General features: G+C 51.4%; 1 protein-coding gene across 1 annotated transcript in view; it reads right to left on the bottom strand.

Annotated features, from left to right (window-relative positions):
- Positions 1-424: 424 nt before the first annotated feature.
- Positions 425-14278, bottom strand: part of Rorc (RAR-related orphan receptor C) — a gene marked incomplete at its 5' end in the record, with an annotated part of 26132 nt that continues 12278 nt past the window's right edge. The window contains 9 exon segments of the mRNA XM_005414548.2: positions 425-676; positions 5416-5525; positions 6572-6682; positions 6946-7053; positions 7178-7310; positions 8929-9050; positions 9254-9775; positions 10907-11048; positions 11380-11465. Coding sequence (XP_005414605.2) covers positions 515-676; positions 5416-5525; positions 6572-6682; positions 6946-7053; positions 7178-7310; positions 8929-9050; positions 9254-9775; positions 10907-11048; positions 11380-11465 — 1496 coding nt within the window.

Raw genomic sequence — 14278 nt, 5'->3', positions numbered from 1 at the left:
GGAAGGCTGAAAGTTCTAAGGATCCAGATTCATGTTATATACAGGTCCTTCTGGGGTCTTGCACTAGTCTCTGAGTGATCCATCTCCCCCAGCTGAAGCACATGGGGAATACAATGAGGTATTTCAAAGGCCTGTTCTTAGCTTCTGAGCCCAGAGTTGAGTTCTCTTCGTCCAGGGTGCCCTGAATTCTCTTGTTTTCTTGAGGACACCTTGGTCCTCCCAGAGTCCTTATATCCCACCCACTCCATACTCCCAGACCTGGAGTGGAGGCTGCAGGGAAGGACACAGAACAAGGCTGAGGCTGGAGAGGATTTTCCTCTATTCCCGCCCTGTCTCCCTGCCAGGCAAGTCTGGGGGCAGAGAACCAGTCTCAGCATACACTCACTCCCAGAGAATAGGCGGGGACCACCCTGTACGGGGCATGGGGAAGGGATGAGCACGGGCTGAGGGTGGAGCTGGGTCCTGGAAGGTGGCCAGCATGCTGAAGAGAGAGAAAAAGCACCCCTCCTCCAGGTCACTTGGACAGCCCCTCGGGGGACTCGATTTCAGTGCTGAAGAGTTCCTTGTAGAGCGGTGGGAAAGCGGCTTGGACCACGATGGGGTGGAGGTGCTGGAAGACCTGCAGCTTTTCCACATGCTGGCTGCACAGGCTCCGCAGCTTCCCTTTGGGTGGCAGCTGGCGGTGGGTTAATGCGAAAAGAAGGTCAGTACTTCAGAGCTCTCTCTAGGGCCCTTCCTGGCCTGGGTTAACCCTCCTTGCTTTCTCCCTATATACTTGGCACTTTGGGATCCCCGAGCCCCCTGGTAGAAGTATGTATGTGTCCAGGAAGCTGTTAAGTGACAGGTGACATGGCATAGGTGAACGTGTTCTGGGTGAACTCCCCCCGCCACCCCTGTGTGTTCCTGCTACTCCAGAAACAAACCTGGCTCACAGGCCCTTTGTCTTTGTTCATGTTGTTCCCATCCTCTCAAAGGCCTTTCTCTCTTTTCTTTCTTTTTTTATTGATTATTTATTTTGTCTTTTTGAGACAGGGTCTCACTACACAGTTCAGGCTGGCCTTGAGCTCATTTTGTAGTCCAGGCTGGTCTCAAACTCACAACGATCCTCCTGCCTCAGCCTCCAGAGTGCTGGGACTACAGGCGAGCGTCACCACGCCCAGCTCTAACTCTCTCTTGCTTGGCTAATTCCTACTCCAAGTGTCACTTCCCCTGGGAATATTTCCCTAAGTCCATATCCCTTGATGGATTACAGGCCCTTTCTTTGGGCTTCCCTCTGCATAACACTCACTACACTGTAGGAAAAAGATCCAGTTTATATTTTCCCAGGCTACATGTAAGCTCCTTAGGCAAAGTCTACCTGTCTGCCTCTCTGTGTTCTGTAGCTATTATGGTGCTTGGCACATGGCACATGCTCAGTAACTGTTTGAACTAAACAGACTTTCTGAGCAGTTACCTAACACAGCAAGCAGTAAACCAAACCTGCCAGCCCTCAGCCAGAGGGGAAATGGAAAAAGCACAGGCCAAAAGCCAGGCACAAGGGTGTACACCCATAATCCCAGAAAATCAGGAGTTGAGGAAGGACAATTGCAAATTCTAGGCTAGCTTGGGCAATTTAGTGAGATGCTGTCTCAAAATGAAATGAAAAAAGGCGTGGGCATGTAGCTCAGTGGTAGAGTTCTTGCTTAGCATTCATGTGGCCCTGGGTTCAATCAACCAATGCTGCAAAAGGAAAAAAAAAAAAAGCACAGAAACCCATATGGAAATAGGCAGGGACACCTTCTTGGAGAAAGGGTGAAAATACAATTGATCTCCTGCAGACTGGGCATGGTGGCACACGCCTGTAATCCCAGCACTCAAGAGGCTGAGGCAGGAGGATCGTTGTGAGTTCAAGACCAGCCTGGGCTATAAAGTGAGCTCAAGGTCAGCCTGAACTGCATAGTGGGGCCCTGTCTCAAAAAGACAACAACAATAAAAAATACCAAACACCTCTCTCCACCTATTATCTCTTTCCCCAGCTTAGTTTCCTAGGAAAGTGACAGAAGAAAGCCAAGGGCACGGTAACCCCTTCATAACTCTTGAATTCATTATCTTTTGCATCTACTACTTTACTGAGTTTGTCTGGTGTATTGCAATAGCTTTGTTCATTGATTCAACAAATATTTGTTGAGAAACTGTATGAATCTGGGCTGGGCAATGTGATGGACTCTGTGATGAGATAAGATCTCTGCTTTTATTAAATTTATATTCTAATGAGGAAACCAGAAAATAAATACAGTTAAGTGCCATGTAACAGTGCATCCAGAAATGATCAATAACGTTCATAAGATTATAGTTAGCTGTTTTAGCTTGTGTAAGTATGCTCCCTGAGGTCACATCACAAAGAAGCTATCAGTAAGCAACACACGACTGCATATGGTGTATTGGATGAGTTCTTTACAGGAAACTAATTCAGGGTGAAGGATACAGGGCTTATTATATGAAGTAACTGGTTAGGGACAACCTCTTCTGAATGACAGAGAAAGCCATTCAGAAAACTGGGGGACGGGCTGGTGATTTAGCTCAGTGGCACAATGCCTGCCTGGCAAGCACAAGGTCATGAGTTCAATTCCTGGTACCAGAAAAAAAACAAAACAAAACAAAAAAAAACGGGGAGGGCATGGTGGCACATGCCTGTAATCAGGAGGCTGAAGCAAGAGGATCACTACAAACTCAAGGTCAGCCTGAACTGCATAGCAAAGCCCTATCTCAAAAAGACCAAACAAAAACAAAAACAAAAACAAAAAACCCTAAACAAACAAACACCCCCCCAAAAAAAAACCCAAAAAACAAAAAAACTAGGGGAAGAGCCTTCCAGCGGGCACAAACACTCTGGGATGCAACTGGGCTTGATGTGTTCAAGAGATAGCAAGGAGGCCGGGGTGGTTGGAATGAGTGACGAAGGGGGCATGTTGTGTGGATCTAGAGTGTGTGATGCTGGGGTCAAAGGTGTGTGCTTACTAAATTAGTCCACTGATTGGTTTGGTATAGTTCTGAGTAGGATTAACGGTGCCTCACTCTGGATGTGAGTGCTCCCCATCCTAAGGGTGGGTAGCCTGGATAAGATATAAGGGATAGAAGGAGGGTCGATGCTGGTCACTTGCAGCCTGCTGCCTTCTGCCTACCATGAACTGTTTCTCCTCTGTGATGCCCCTCTGCCTTGGAATCAGCAACTATGAAGTGAAACCTCTACAAACTGTGAGCTACAATAAACCTTTCCTCCTTCAACTGTATGTACTGGGTATTTTGTCTCAGCAACAAGAAAAATTAGCTAAAACAGGGCAGCAGAGGGTGAGGTGAGAAAAGAAGCCCAGGGTCATCTCCTCAGTCTGCCTGGCCATGATGCCAGACTGTAGGTGTGCATCTCAGCATGATAGGGATCTAGAGGAGGGTGGAGAAGCAGACTAGGATGTGATGGCACTGCCTTCCTACTCGGGCCGTAGTGGGTGCTGAGCAGGTGCTGTGGGGCTGCAACGGGCAGACAAGGGTGGAACAGTGGTTCAGGCAGGAGGCCTCACTAATGGATCAAATGGAGCTGGTAGCTGAGGGGTGACAGCTGGGGAGGCATTGCGATTCAAAAGTGGATCCAACCACATTAGCTCTCCGGGTTACACTATCTTCTTCTAATCTATCTAGATTAAAGTTCAAATTCTTTCAGTCAGAGGCTGTTTAAAGTCATTTCTCTCTTTCTAAAGTCATTTCTGTATGCTGAACACTAGCCCTGTGCCTGGCACATAGCAAGGGGCCCTTTGATTACATAAATGGTTCCTTCATACTGGTTCCAAAGTAAATTGACCAAATAACACTCTGATTATATCATTCCTCCAGCCCTCAGGGCTCTGCATTGCCCAGAAACAAAGGCATAACTCTTTCATGTGGTACTGAAAATCCTCCCTGACTTCCCTCTGACTTAATTTTCATACTGGACTCTTGCTTCTACCTCATCAATCTACCCCAGCTGCTGATCTCACCCTTTAGTCAAAAGGTACCATGAGCTATTCTCCATATGTGCATTATTGTTATTGCTATTATTATTTTTGTTGTTGTTGCTATCATTATTGGTACTAGGGATTGAAGTCAAGGTCTTTGCATTGATCTACCTTCCCAGTCCTTTTAAAAAGTTTTTGTTTTCAGACAAGGTCTTACTAAATTGCTTTAAATTGCAACCTCCTAACCTCAGCCTACAGAGTGCTGAGATTCAGGCAGAAATCACCACACCTGCCCATATCTACATTATTTAGCCTTCTTTTTTTTTTTTTTTTTTTTAGGCAGGCAGGGTCTTATATTTAGTGCAGGCTGGCTTTGCACTTGCTTAGGTAGCCCAGGCTGGCCTTAAGCTCACGGTGATCCTCTTGCCTCTATCTCCTGACTGCTGGGATTACAGGTGTGCACCACGTCTAGTTTTTTGTCTCCTTTTTATTTGTATCATTCCCTAAGCCTGAGACCCCTGTCTCCTCACAAATGCTGGTTAAAACCTTATGTCTTTCATGGCCTTGTTTAAAATGGCATCTTCTCTAGGAAGCATTTATGATCTCTTTTACCCTCAAATTACTTTGAATCCCTATTCTATGCCCTCATAATATTTTTCCAAAATCTTTTACAGTAACATATTGGGTGTATGGAGTCATGGTGGGAAGAGAACTAGGACTAAAATTTGCATTTTTCACTTAATGAATCACATAAACAAGTCACAGAAGTCTCCCTATTGCTACAAGGACTTTTTTTTTATGATACCTAGGACTGAACCCAGGGCCTTTACAACCTTTTTAAATTTCTATTTTGAGATGGAGTCTTGCTAAGACACTAAGTTCCTAGGCTGAGTTTGAATTTCTAATCCTCCTAACTCAGCCTCCTAGAGTACTGAGAATTACAGACACGTACCATTAATGCCCAGCACAACAGGGAAATTTTACCATTTATTATATTGACTGGGTTGCCATGAGGACCAGAGTATGTAACAGTGAAAGCACTTTGCTAACCATACTATTATAATATCACATATCACACTCTAATATAGGGTTATATTAAAAAGTACACAAGACTCTTTGTACCAGATTAAATCGGTTGGTGGAGGCAAAAATGAGTCTCAGTATCTTTCCACAGTGCCTTGTACAGGCAGGTGCTGGCTAAGTGCTGGCTATATTAAACCGAATTGTTCTCTGGGGGTGCCTTCCAATTCCAGGCTCTCTAACTTTCCATCTCTACGCTCACGGAAGGAGCTGCTCATTCCCGCAGTTCTCACTGCTGCTGCCACCTCTCTGACATCTGCAGCCCTCCAGCACCCTCTGTAACTGCAGCCCGCGGTCCCAGTGTCACAAGCCCTGATGTCACAGATCTGGCATGGGGCCTAGCCTCTCCTACCCCAGGGGCGGCTCCCACCTTTGCCAGGATGCCTTGGCGATGAGTCTTGCAGAGATGATGATGAAAGGCCAGCTCCAGACTGTACTGCAGCTGTTCCACTTTCCTTTTTTCCTGCAGCCCTGGCCGGTCTGAGGAGGAGACAGGACCAGAGTGAGAAGAGAAAGAACATGGACATTCATTTCCGACAAAGAAAAGAAAAAGGGGAGAGGGTTGTATCTTTTTGAGGACCTGTGCTGAAGAGGCCTTCCCAGCTGAGTGCGTGCATGTGTGCGTGCGTGTGATAGTGGTTAACCTCTTAGGCTTGGGCTTAGCCAGCTGTCCTTGAAGGAAATTGGGGAGAAATGAAAGGAATGGCAGCTTCTAATCTCCTAACTCCAAGCTGCCTCCTCCCTGGTAACCTCCCATTTCACATAAACCATTTGATGCTAGGAACTGGGATTCTGTTGTGGGGAAAGGCTTGGAAGAGAGCTCCCCCTACTCCTACAAGAACGTAGGAGTGGCCTCCTCCAGCCCCTCAGGCCTTTGCTGGGCCTCTGCAGCAGCCTAAGGCTAACTTCAACACCCAAGCCAGTTTTGCCTTGATTCCCTACTTTAAAGGCTTTATTTCCAGATCAGAGCCCCAAAGACTGATTCTGTTTATCTGCAAACTCAGTAGCAGGTGGGCCCACCTTCTTGGATTCAGCTGGCTCTGCCCAGCCCACTCCAGGCCAGAGATGCCACTGCATGCCAATCACCTCAAAATGAGTTCACTCAGGGCAGGGATTCTCATATGTGGCTTGGAGGTTGTTATAAATTCCGGTGCGCACTGATCAATTACACCAGAATCTCCGGAGTGGGGATCCAAGCGGCAGTAGTTTTTAAGGCTCCTCAGGTGGTTCCAAAGCGTGTTAGCAAGGAATCGCTGACACACACGGCTGTCAGACTCGCCTCTACCAGGGAAGTGGCCCTCTCCTCCCCACTCTACAGCCCCACTCTGTGCTGCTCTTGCCCCGCTTGGAGATGCTTCTGAGTTGTCATTTTAACTCCTTTTATTTTACAGCAATATTGAGCGGAGCTCATTCTGCTGGGTCAAGCACTCTCCCAGACTGAACCACATCCTAGAGCCTCAACTCTGCAGTGTCTTGCTGTGCCCCTGCCACCTGACAGTCCTGTCCCCAAGCCTGGCAACACTCACTGGCGTTGATGAGAACCAGGGCTGTGTAGAGGGCGATCTCATCCTCAGAGAAGCGCAAGGCACTTAGGGAGTGGGAGAAGTCAAAGATGGAGCTGATGAGCTCGCTGCAGCCTGGAAGAGTGGAAATGAGAAGAATGAGCGGGCCTGGGATTTAGCTCAGTCACGCAGTGTCTGCCTGGAAAGTGAAAGGTCCTGAGTTTGATTCCCTGTACCGCTCCCCACCCCCACCCCTGAAAAAAAGAGTGAGCAAGGCCAGCAAGTCCGCTGGTGTCTGGAGCAGAGGGACACTCAGCTCTGCAAAGAGGGCGCCTTGGGTCGTGAGGCTTTTCGAGGGGCTGGTGTCAGAATCTCTCTTGTTTCCCCCTGGCCCTCACCCAAGGCTTGGAACAGCTCCACGCCACCATATTTGCCTTCAAAAAAGACTGTATGGTTGTCAGCATTGTAGGCGCGGCACATCCTGACCAGCACAACTTCCATTGCTCCTGTAGAGGGGGCGTAAAAGATGTGTGGACATTGTCAAGCAAAGCCAGGAACCTCTGACTCACTGTCACCACCTCCCTGCGCTTGGCTTGGCCCCCGCACCCATCCCCTCTCCGCCCCAGGCACCTGCTTTTAGTAGGACGATCTGGTCATTCTGGCAGAGCTCCATGAAGCCTGAAAGCCGCTTGGCAAACTCCACCACGTACTGAATGGCCTCGGTGAGGTGGTGGGCACAGCGCTCCCACATCTCCCACATGGACTGCAGGGGAAGGGGCCCCTCTGTAGCTCTGTGTAGGACCCTGCCATATTCCCAAGCCCCTGAGGGCCCCGCCAAATAGCTGCAAGGGGCAGGTTCTAAACCCTCACATTCTCAACATTGGCTTATTTATTTCTTTATTTACGCAGTGCTGAGGATTAAACCCAGGGCCTCATGAATGCTAGGTTAGCATTCTACCAATGAGCCACCCACCTAGCCCAACACAATTTTTTTTTTTTTTGTACTGGGGATTGAACCCAGTGAGTGCTGAGCTACGCCCCTGTCTCTTTTAATTTACTTTTTTTGTCTTTTTGAGACAGGGTTTCACTATGTAGTTCAGGCTGGACTTGAACTCACAGTGACTCTCCTGCCTCAGCCTCCTGAGTTTTAATTGTATTTTGAAGTGAATTCTTGCTAAGTTGCTCAGGCTGCCCTAGAACTTGCTATCTTCCTACCTCAGCCTCCCAAGTAACTGGAATTACAGAGGTGCACCACAACAAGTTTTTTAAAGCTCATTTTTAGCATAAATGCACTGGGGTCAATTCCTGTATGATGATCTCATTTACTGAGCACCAACCAGCTGCTGGCACTGTGCTAGCTGTTGTGGGGAAATGAAAAATGTATGAGATACAGTTAGGCCCTCTAACAATTTGGATCTCATTGTAAAAAGGACATGCTGCCTACACTCCCTGCAAAAGGACATAGCCAAGGTCTTAATAACCTAGAGAGACACAAGGGAAATGCTAAATGTGTGTCTTCCAAAGCGGTGGTATTGTTGGAGTGTGAACAAGGGACAGCACATGCCTTGGATCCTGGTGGACCTGGATTTCACTTTGGCTTCACAGCTTTGTGACCCTGAATATGTCTATTAAACCTGCTGACTCAGTTTCCCAGTTTACTAAAACGGGGACAAAGAGCCGGGTATAGTGATCACTCCTGAACCCAGCGTACTGGGAAGATGAAGCAGGAGGACTGCAAGTTTGAGCCTAGCCTGAGAAACTGAGCAACTTAGTAAAATCTTATCTCGAAATAAAAAATTAAAAATAAGAGTCTGGGGATGTTGCTTACTGCAAAGGTCCTGGGTTCAATCCCCAGTACTGAAAGAAAAAAGAGAAAAAGAAGAATAAGGGCTGGGGAACATAGCTCCATGGCAGAGCATTTGCCTCACATGCATGAGGGCCTGGGTTTGATCCCCATTACCTCTCCACCAATTTTTTAAAAAACAGGAGTAAATGTCACCCTTACAGCTTGACTGTTGAATGACTTGAGAATGACCTACGTATGGCATTCAGCACAATGCCTGGCAGAGAAAAGGCGTTTCACCAGCAGTCACTGGGATTCTGATCATTGTTGGTACTGATGGAGGAGCAAGAGAGTAAACCAAGACACGCTGGAGGCTGGGAAAAGCTTAATAGGCAAGGCCTAAGGAAAAGTTTTCACCCATCTGTTAGGCTGTAGACACACACACAGAAGCCAAAGCATACTTAACAGAGGTACACACACTTTTTGGGAGCCAGTGTCCATTGGATACACCCTCTCCCTCCCCCTGCAGGTGCAGACAGTCCTCTCTGATTCCCCAGTGGAGATGGGGCCCTCCCTGCGGCACAGTCTCCAGATTTACCTTCCTCTGGTAGCTGGTCACTTCCTCCCGGGAGAAGAGGTTGGCGCGCTGCCGTAGCAGGTCCTCCAGCCGCAGCTGACATGTCTCTCGGTAGGACTTGCAGACATTCTGCACTAGGTGCTCTGCGGCCAGAGGGGGAGGCACTGCTCGGTCTCAGGCAGCTCCTTCCCCAACCCTTACAAGGACCCCTTGCCCCCTGCCCCACTACTCTGCCCCCTCCAACAGCCCCTTGGCCGGGTCTCCACACTCTTGGGGAACACATTTAGTCAGCATGGGTGCTAGTGGGACCCCCTCCCTCATCCTCACCGCCTCCCCAGCTGCTCACCAATCTCTGTCAGGGAGGCATATGGTGCCTCTGGGGTGCTGCAGAAACTGGGATTGCAGTAGTTGTCTGGGCCCGGTTCTGGATCTCCAAGCCCAGGATGCCTGGCTTCCTCAAAATGAAGTCCACATCTGCCAGGGGTAGGCTGGCTGCCTGCGCTACAGGCACTCTCTGTGCCCTCAGCCTTGCCCTGCTTGGGGCTGTACTCGGGGTGATAGGGGACTCCGTTGAGCTCTGCTTTGGCTGAGGTGTGAGAAAATGACAGCCCAGAGCCTGAGGCTCTCAGGAGGCCAGGGGGACAGGCAGAGGCCTCAGGCAGGTCAGGTGAGGAACCCAGGGGCAGCTGCCCATCAGAGAGCCCCAAGGTGCAGGTGAGGGTGTCCGCTCCGTGGCCCCCTGCTGGAGGGGTCTTTGCCACTTGTTCCCGATGCAGCTGCAGCTGCAGTTGCTGCTGCTGTAGTTGCTTCTGCACCTCTGCATGCAGGCTGTCCCTCTGCTTCTTGGACATGCGGCCAAACTTGACAGCTGAAGGAGGTCCAGGGATCAGGAGTTTAGGAGGCAGAACAGGGTTCAGAGTAGGGTCAACAGGCAGGATGAACCTGCCGCTCCAACCCCAAGTCCAGATTCTCTATCTTTGCCCCAGGACCACCTCCCCAACGTTTTGGGAATTTAGACCCAAGACTCCACCCACCCGTCATGCTTGTTCCCTTCAGAATTTGCCCGACCTGCCATTTCTGTCTCTTGAGCACTATCTAAGTTCCAAACCAGCTTTGAATAGTGGTAGAATTCCAGCCATGGCCCAGGCTGGGGATTCTGACCTCCGAAGATTGAGGCTTGGGGGCATCAGGCAGGGAGCCTCAGGCTGTATCGGGGTCAACACGCCTGCCTGGGAGGGCCGGAGGAAGAGAAGGGCTGAGAACACAGGTCTCCCTGTGGTCAGGCCTGCAGGCTCCCTGGTGACCTAGATACTCACCACAGCCCAACCCAGGCTCCGTGGCTTGCTTCTGAACATCCTCTTCTGCTCTCTCTTTCCTGCCTTTTGCTCCCCCCGCCCCCTCCCAGGTGTGGGGGCACAGCCCCTCGCCCCGCCTGTCCCTTGTACCCCTGCATGTTTCCTTTCGCTTTGTTATTTTGAGCACTGAAAAGTGCTGACAGGCTCCTTCTGGCTCCCCATTACCTCCTCCCACCCCAGCTCATTCTGTGGGGGACCTGCGAGGAGGGATGGGTGAGGAGGGTGAATAGGAGCGGAGAACACAGCCCCCACACTTCCCTGCCTGCTGGGTACTTCTTGGGCAATCTGAGTCCTAGGATGGGAAGGGGAGACCGGGGAGGGAGAGAGAGCTGAACTAGGGTGATGGAACGGGAAGGGAAGAAGTAGAACTGATAGGAGCTGGGGCAGTGGGAGAAGAATTCATCCCAAGGAAGAAGAGGTGAGAGGGTTGGGGGTCCTTGGGAAAAGGCTTGTCACAGCCGAGCCTCAGGACTCTACAGAGCTTCGAGGTAGTGACCCTCAAAGAGAAGAAACAGAGCTGTCAAGGAACACAGAATGGCCTTCCAAAGGGCATATAAGCAGGGTAGCCCTTGTCTGGCACAGCAGGCTTAGGCTGAGCCCTGGAGACTGCAGGGAGCACTGGGGGGCTGCCTGCTTGGCCTCACCATCTCGGGACATGCCCAGGGCCAGGCATTTCTGCAGGCGGCAGTGCTGGCATCGGTTGCGACTGGTGCGGTCGATAGGGCAGTTCTGCTGCCGGGTGCAGGAGTAGGCCACGTTACACTGCTGGCTCCGGCGGAAGAAACCCTGGGGAAGGCCGGGGTTTGGGGGTCTGAGACCCCTTATCCTGGCCAGGGCTGGCTCTGTCCACAAGAGCCAGCCTTAGCTCTTCCACATGCTCCAGCCCGCCCTCTGTTTTCTCCCCTCTGTTTCTTTGTGTCGTTGTAGTTTGTACTGCAATCACTTCCCCAGCTTAAGACAAGGGACTCTCATGATCCCGACAGCTCCTTCGCCGTCTCTGGAGACCACGAGCCCCTTGTCTTCCAATCTGAAGAGAAGACACGCACGTGTGTGTCTGTATATGTCTGAGTGTGTGTGCGCGCGCGTGTGCACGCACATACATGTTCCTACAACTCACCTTGCACCCCTCACAGGTGATAACCCCGTAGTGGATCCCAGATGACTTGTCCCCACAGATTTTGCAAGGGATCACTTCAATTTGTGCTGGAAAAGAGAAAGAGAAGTAGATCAGCCCAGGAGGCCTTTCCACATTTTACCACCATGTACTTGGGCTGCAGATACAGGTGCCTGGTGTGTCCCCAACTTCTCCAGCCAGCTCCATCTTGCCGTTTCCCCCCTGCAGAATAGCAGAGGAAGTGCAGTGGGAAGTGCTTCTCAGCAAAAGCTCCAAGGAGCTGCTTTTGTTTCACAGAGGAGGGGGCATCCTGGTGTTGTACCAGCTTTACCGAGTCAAAAAAACAGCTGCAGAGGGCCACCTGCTCAGCCCTTCAAGTTGAACAGCTCCAGTTGCCCCCCTCCTGCCCTGGGCCACAGGAGTCCCCACTGCTTTACACCTGCTTCCCGCCCTGGGGCTTCCTTTGTGCCTCCCTCCCCCTCTAGGGCTTGGCTCCCATGGCAGAGCGTGGGGCGCGGCAGGAAAATGTGGTACACCAGGCAGGAGAGGCCCGGGGGCTAGGCAGAGATTCTAGCCATCCGCAGCCAGACAGTGAAGGCTCAGCCGGGGGCCTCAGGGACCAGGAGCCAAGAGGTGATGGGCAAGGAGTGGACTCAGGGAGCTGGGCAGAAACTGGGGGTGGAGCCCAGGAGAGGAGGGAGTGACCAACCAGCTCTACTGGGTGCCCCAGAATCCAGGGAGAGAATCAAACAGGGTTCCTGGACCCTTGGCCCAGCACGAAGAGGGCCTGGCTGCAAGTGTGTCAGTGTGTGAAAGGAAGTATGAGGGCATCTGTGTCCAACTGGGTGAGCATAGACCATGACTGCTAACCTGGCTGAGGTGAGAGACCATCTCACTCACTGGGTCACCAGACAGATGAAGGACTAGGCACCCTTAAAGAAGGTGGTCGGTCCAGCTGACACAGCTACCTTACTGGAGAGCTGGGTCTGCTGCCTTGTTCCCCTGAGCTGTCTCAGTGCTGTTCTATGCACATGACCCTTTCAATGCCTCCGGCTTTTTGCTGAGTTTCAAGTGACTAGCAGGACTTCTCCCAGCCTGGCCTCAAAAGGCAGCCGGGCACAGCTTGGGGTTGGCTACTGCAGGTGTTTTCAGCACTTATAATGACATGCGGGTCTCCTTTCCTCCATCTCTGACTTGCTGGCTTCCCCTTGGAGTGGGCAGGCTCAGGTAGGGTAGGCTGGGCTGGAGTAGGCCAGCAAAAAGGCCAAGGACCAAAGCTGCTTCTCATCTGTGACAGCTCTCCCACCTTAGGGGCAGAGGAGGTGCCCGCTGCAGGGCAAATCCACAGTCCTGTGAGTTCCCCTCCAGCCCCGGATGGACCCCTGCTGGGGTAAGCAAGCTGGGGAGGGAGCCCATGGCTTGCCCACTGCTCCTGACATCTGATTTCGGCCATCTGCAAACCATCACCCTCTCTGGCCAGTCCTGAGCTGAGTTAGAGTAAGCAGCCAGGTCCTCACGGACCAGGGCACACAAGTGTCTGAAATCTCTCCCTCGGAACTCTGTCCTTTCTCCAGCGCCCAGCCACACTTGCTGCCCAACCCACCCAGTAAGCTGTGGCTACCTCGGGACTGGACAGCAAGTGAGCTTTTCAGATTCTTTCTAGTAATTATGAGCAGGTTTCAAGGCACGGGGGTGGGAAGAGTGCAGGAGGCCTGGTGCCTGGAAGAGGGGAGGAAAGTGTGGGGCCCTCATAGTTCTAGTCACCTACATTCCGTCTGGGCCTCAGTTCCCTTGGCAATAAGGTGAGGGTAAGAATAATATTGCCTGCCTGAGGGGTGACTGTAGTAGTGCAGAGTGGTTAAATGACATCACCATGCAGAGCAGGGCACTGCGTGCCCAGTTACTGCTGACTGAGGCACGGCAGAGGAGCCTGTGGGCATGGCGGGCTGGGACGAGCACATGGGCCCCACGGATTCTGCTCTTGCCCGGTGCCTCCCCCATACTGTGGTCTCTCTCTCTTCAGTGGCCCTAAGACCAGAGAGGAGGGAAACCAACTTGGGTCACCCAAAAAAGCAAGCAGGAGAGAGATTAGGCCAAGCCACGGTGGGAACTCAGGCTCTGGCCCAACAATCAACCACAGGCCTCCCTGCCTCTTCCCCTCTCCAAGAGCCGCACCCGCATGCGTGTATGCACTGACCACACGGTGACCCCAGACACATCTCCCTGCCCTGTGCCTGACCCACTGCTGGGCCTGGCCCTAGGAACCTTACCACAGTATCACCGAGACTCTGGGTACTCATAGAAGATGTGGCCAGCTGAGGACCCCTTCACGAATACCTGTCTTTGGGGGATATGGGGGCCTCAGACCCCAGCCACCACGTCAACCCCTCCTCCACAGTCCCCAACCACAGTCCTAGGCAGGGGTTCGGAGTGAGGCAGACATGCAGAGTCAGTGATTCCGAGGGTCAGACCTTAGCCCAGTGGTGGTGAACCTATAGCACGCATGCTGCAGCAGGCTGTTTATATCATTAAAATATAAAAGTTGGCACACGCCTGTAGTCCCAGCACTTGGGAGGCTGAGGCAGGAGGATCGCCATGAGTTCGAGGCCTGCCTGGGCTACATAGTGAGTTCAAGGTCAGCCTGAGAAAACATAGCAAAATCTTGTCTCAAAAGATTTAGAATTTTGCCATTACCGCTCTAATCTCTGAACTAGAGAGACTAAGAGGCTGGGGATCAGAGAAAACAGGCAGAAGCTGGGTGTGGTGGTGCACTCCTGTAATCCCAGCACTTGGGAGGCTGAGGCAGGAGGATCGTCATGAGTTCAAGACCAGCCTGAGCTACAAAGTGAGCTCAAGGCCAGCCTGAACTGCATAGCGAGACCCTGTCTCAAAAAGACAAAAA

The sequence above is a fragment of the Chinchilla lanigera genome, unplaced genomic scaffold, assembly GCF_000276665.1.
Source record: "Chinchilla lanigera isolate Chin_1 unplaced genomic scaffold, ChiLan1.0 scaffold00188, whole genome shotgun sequence".
NCBI lineage: Eukaryota > Metazoa > Chordata > Mammalia > Rodentia > Chinchillidae > Chinchilla > Chinchilla lanigera.
Note: the sequence above shows the minus strand (reverse complement) of the source record. Positions and strands in the feature narration are given on the sequence as shown.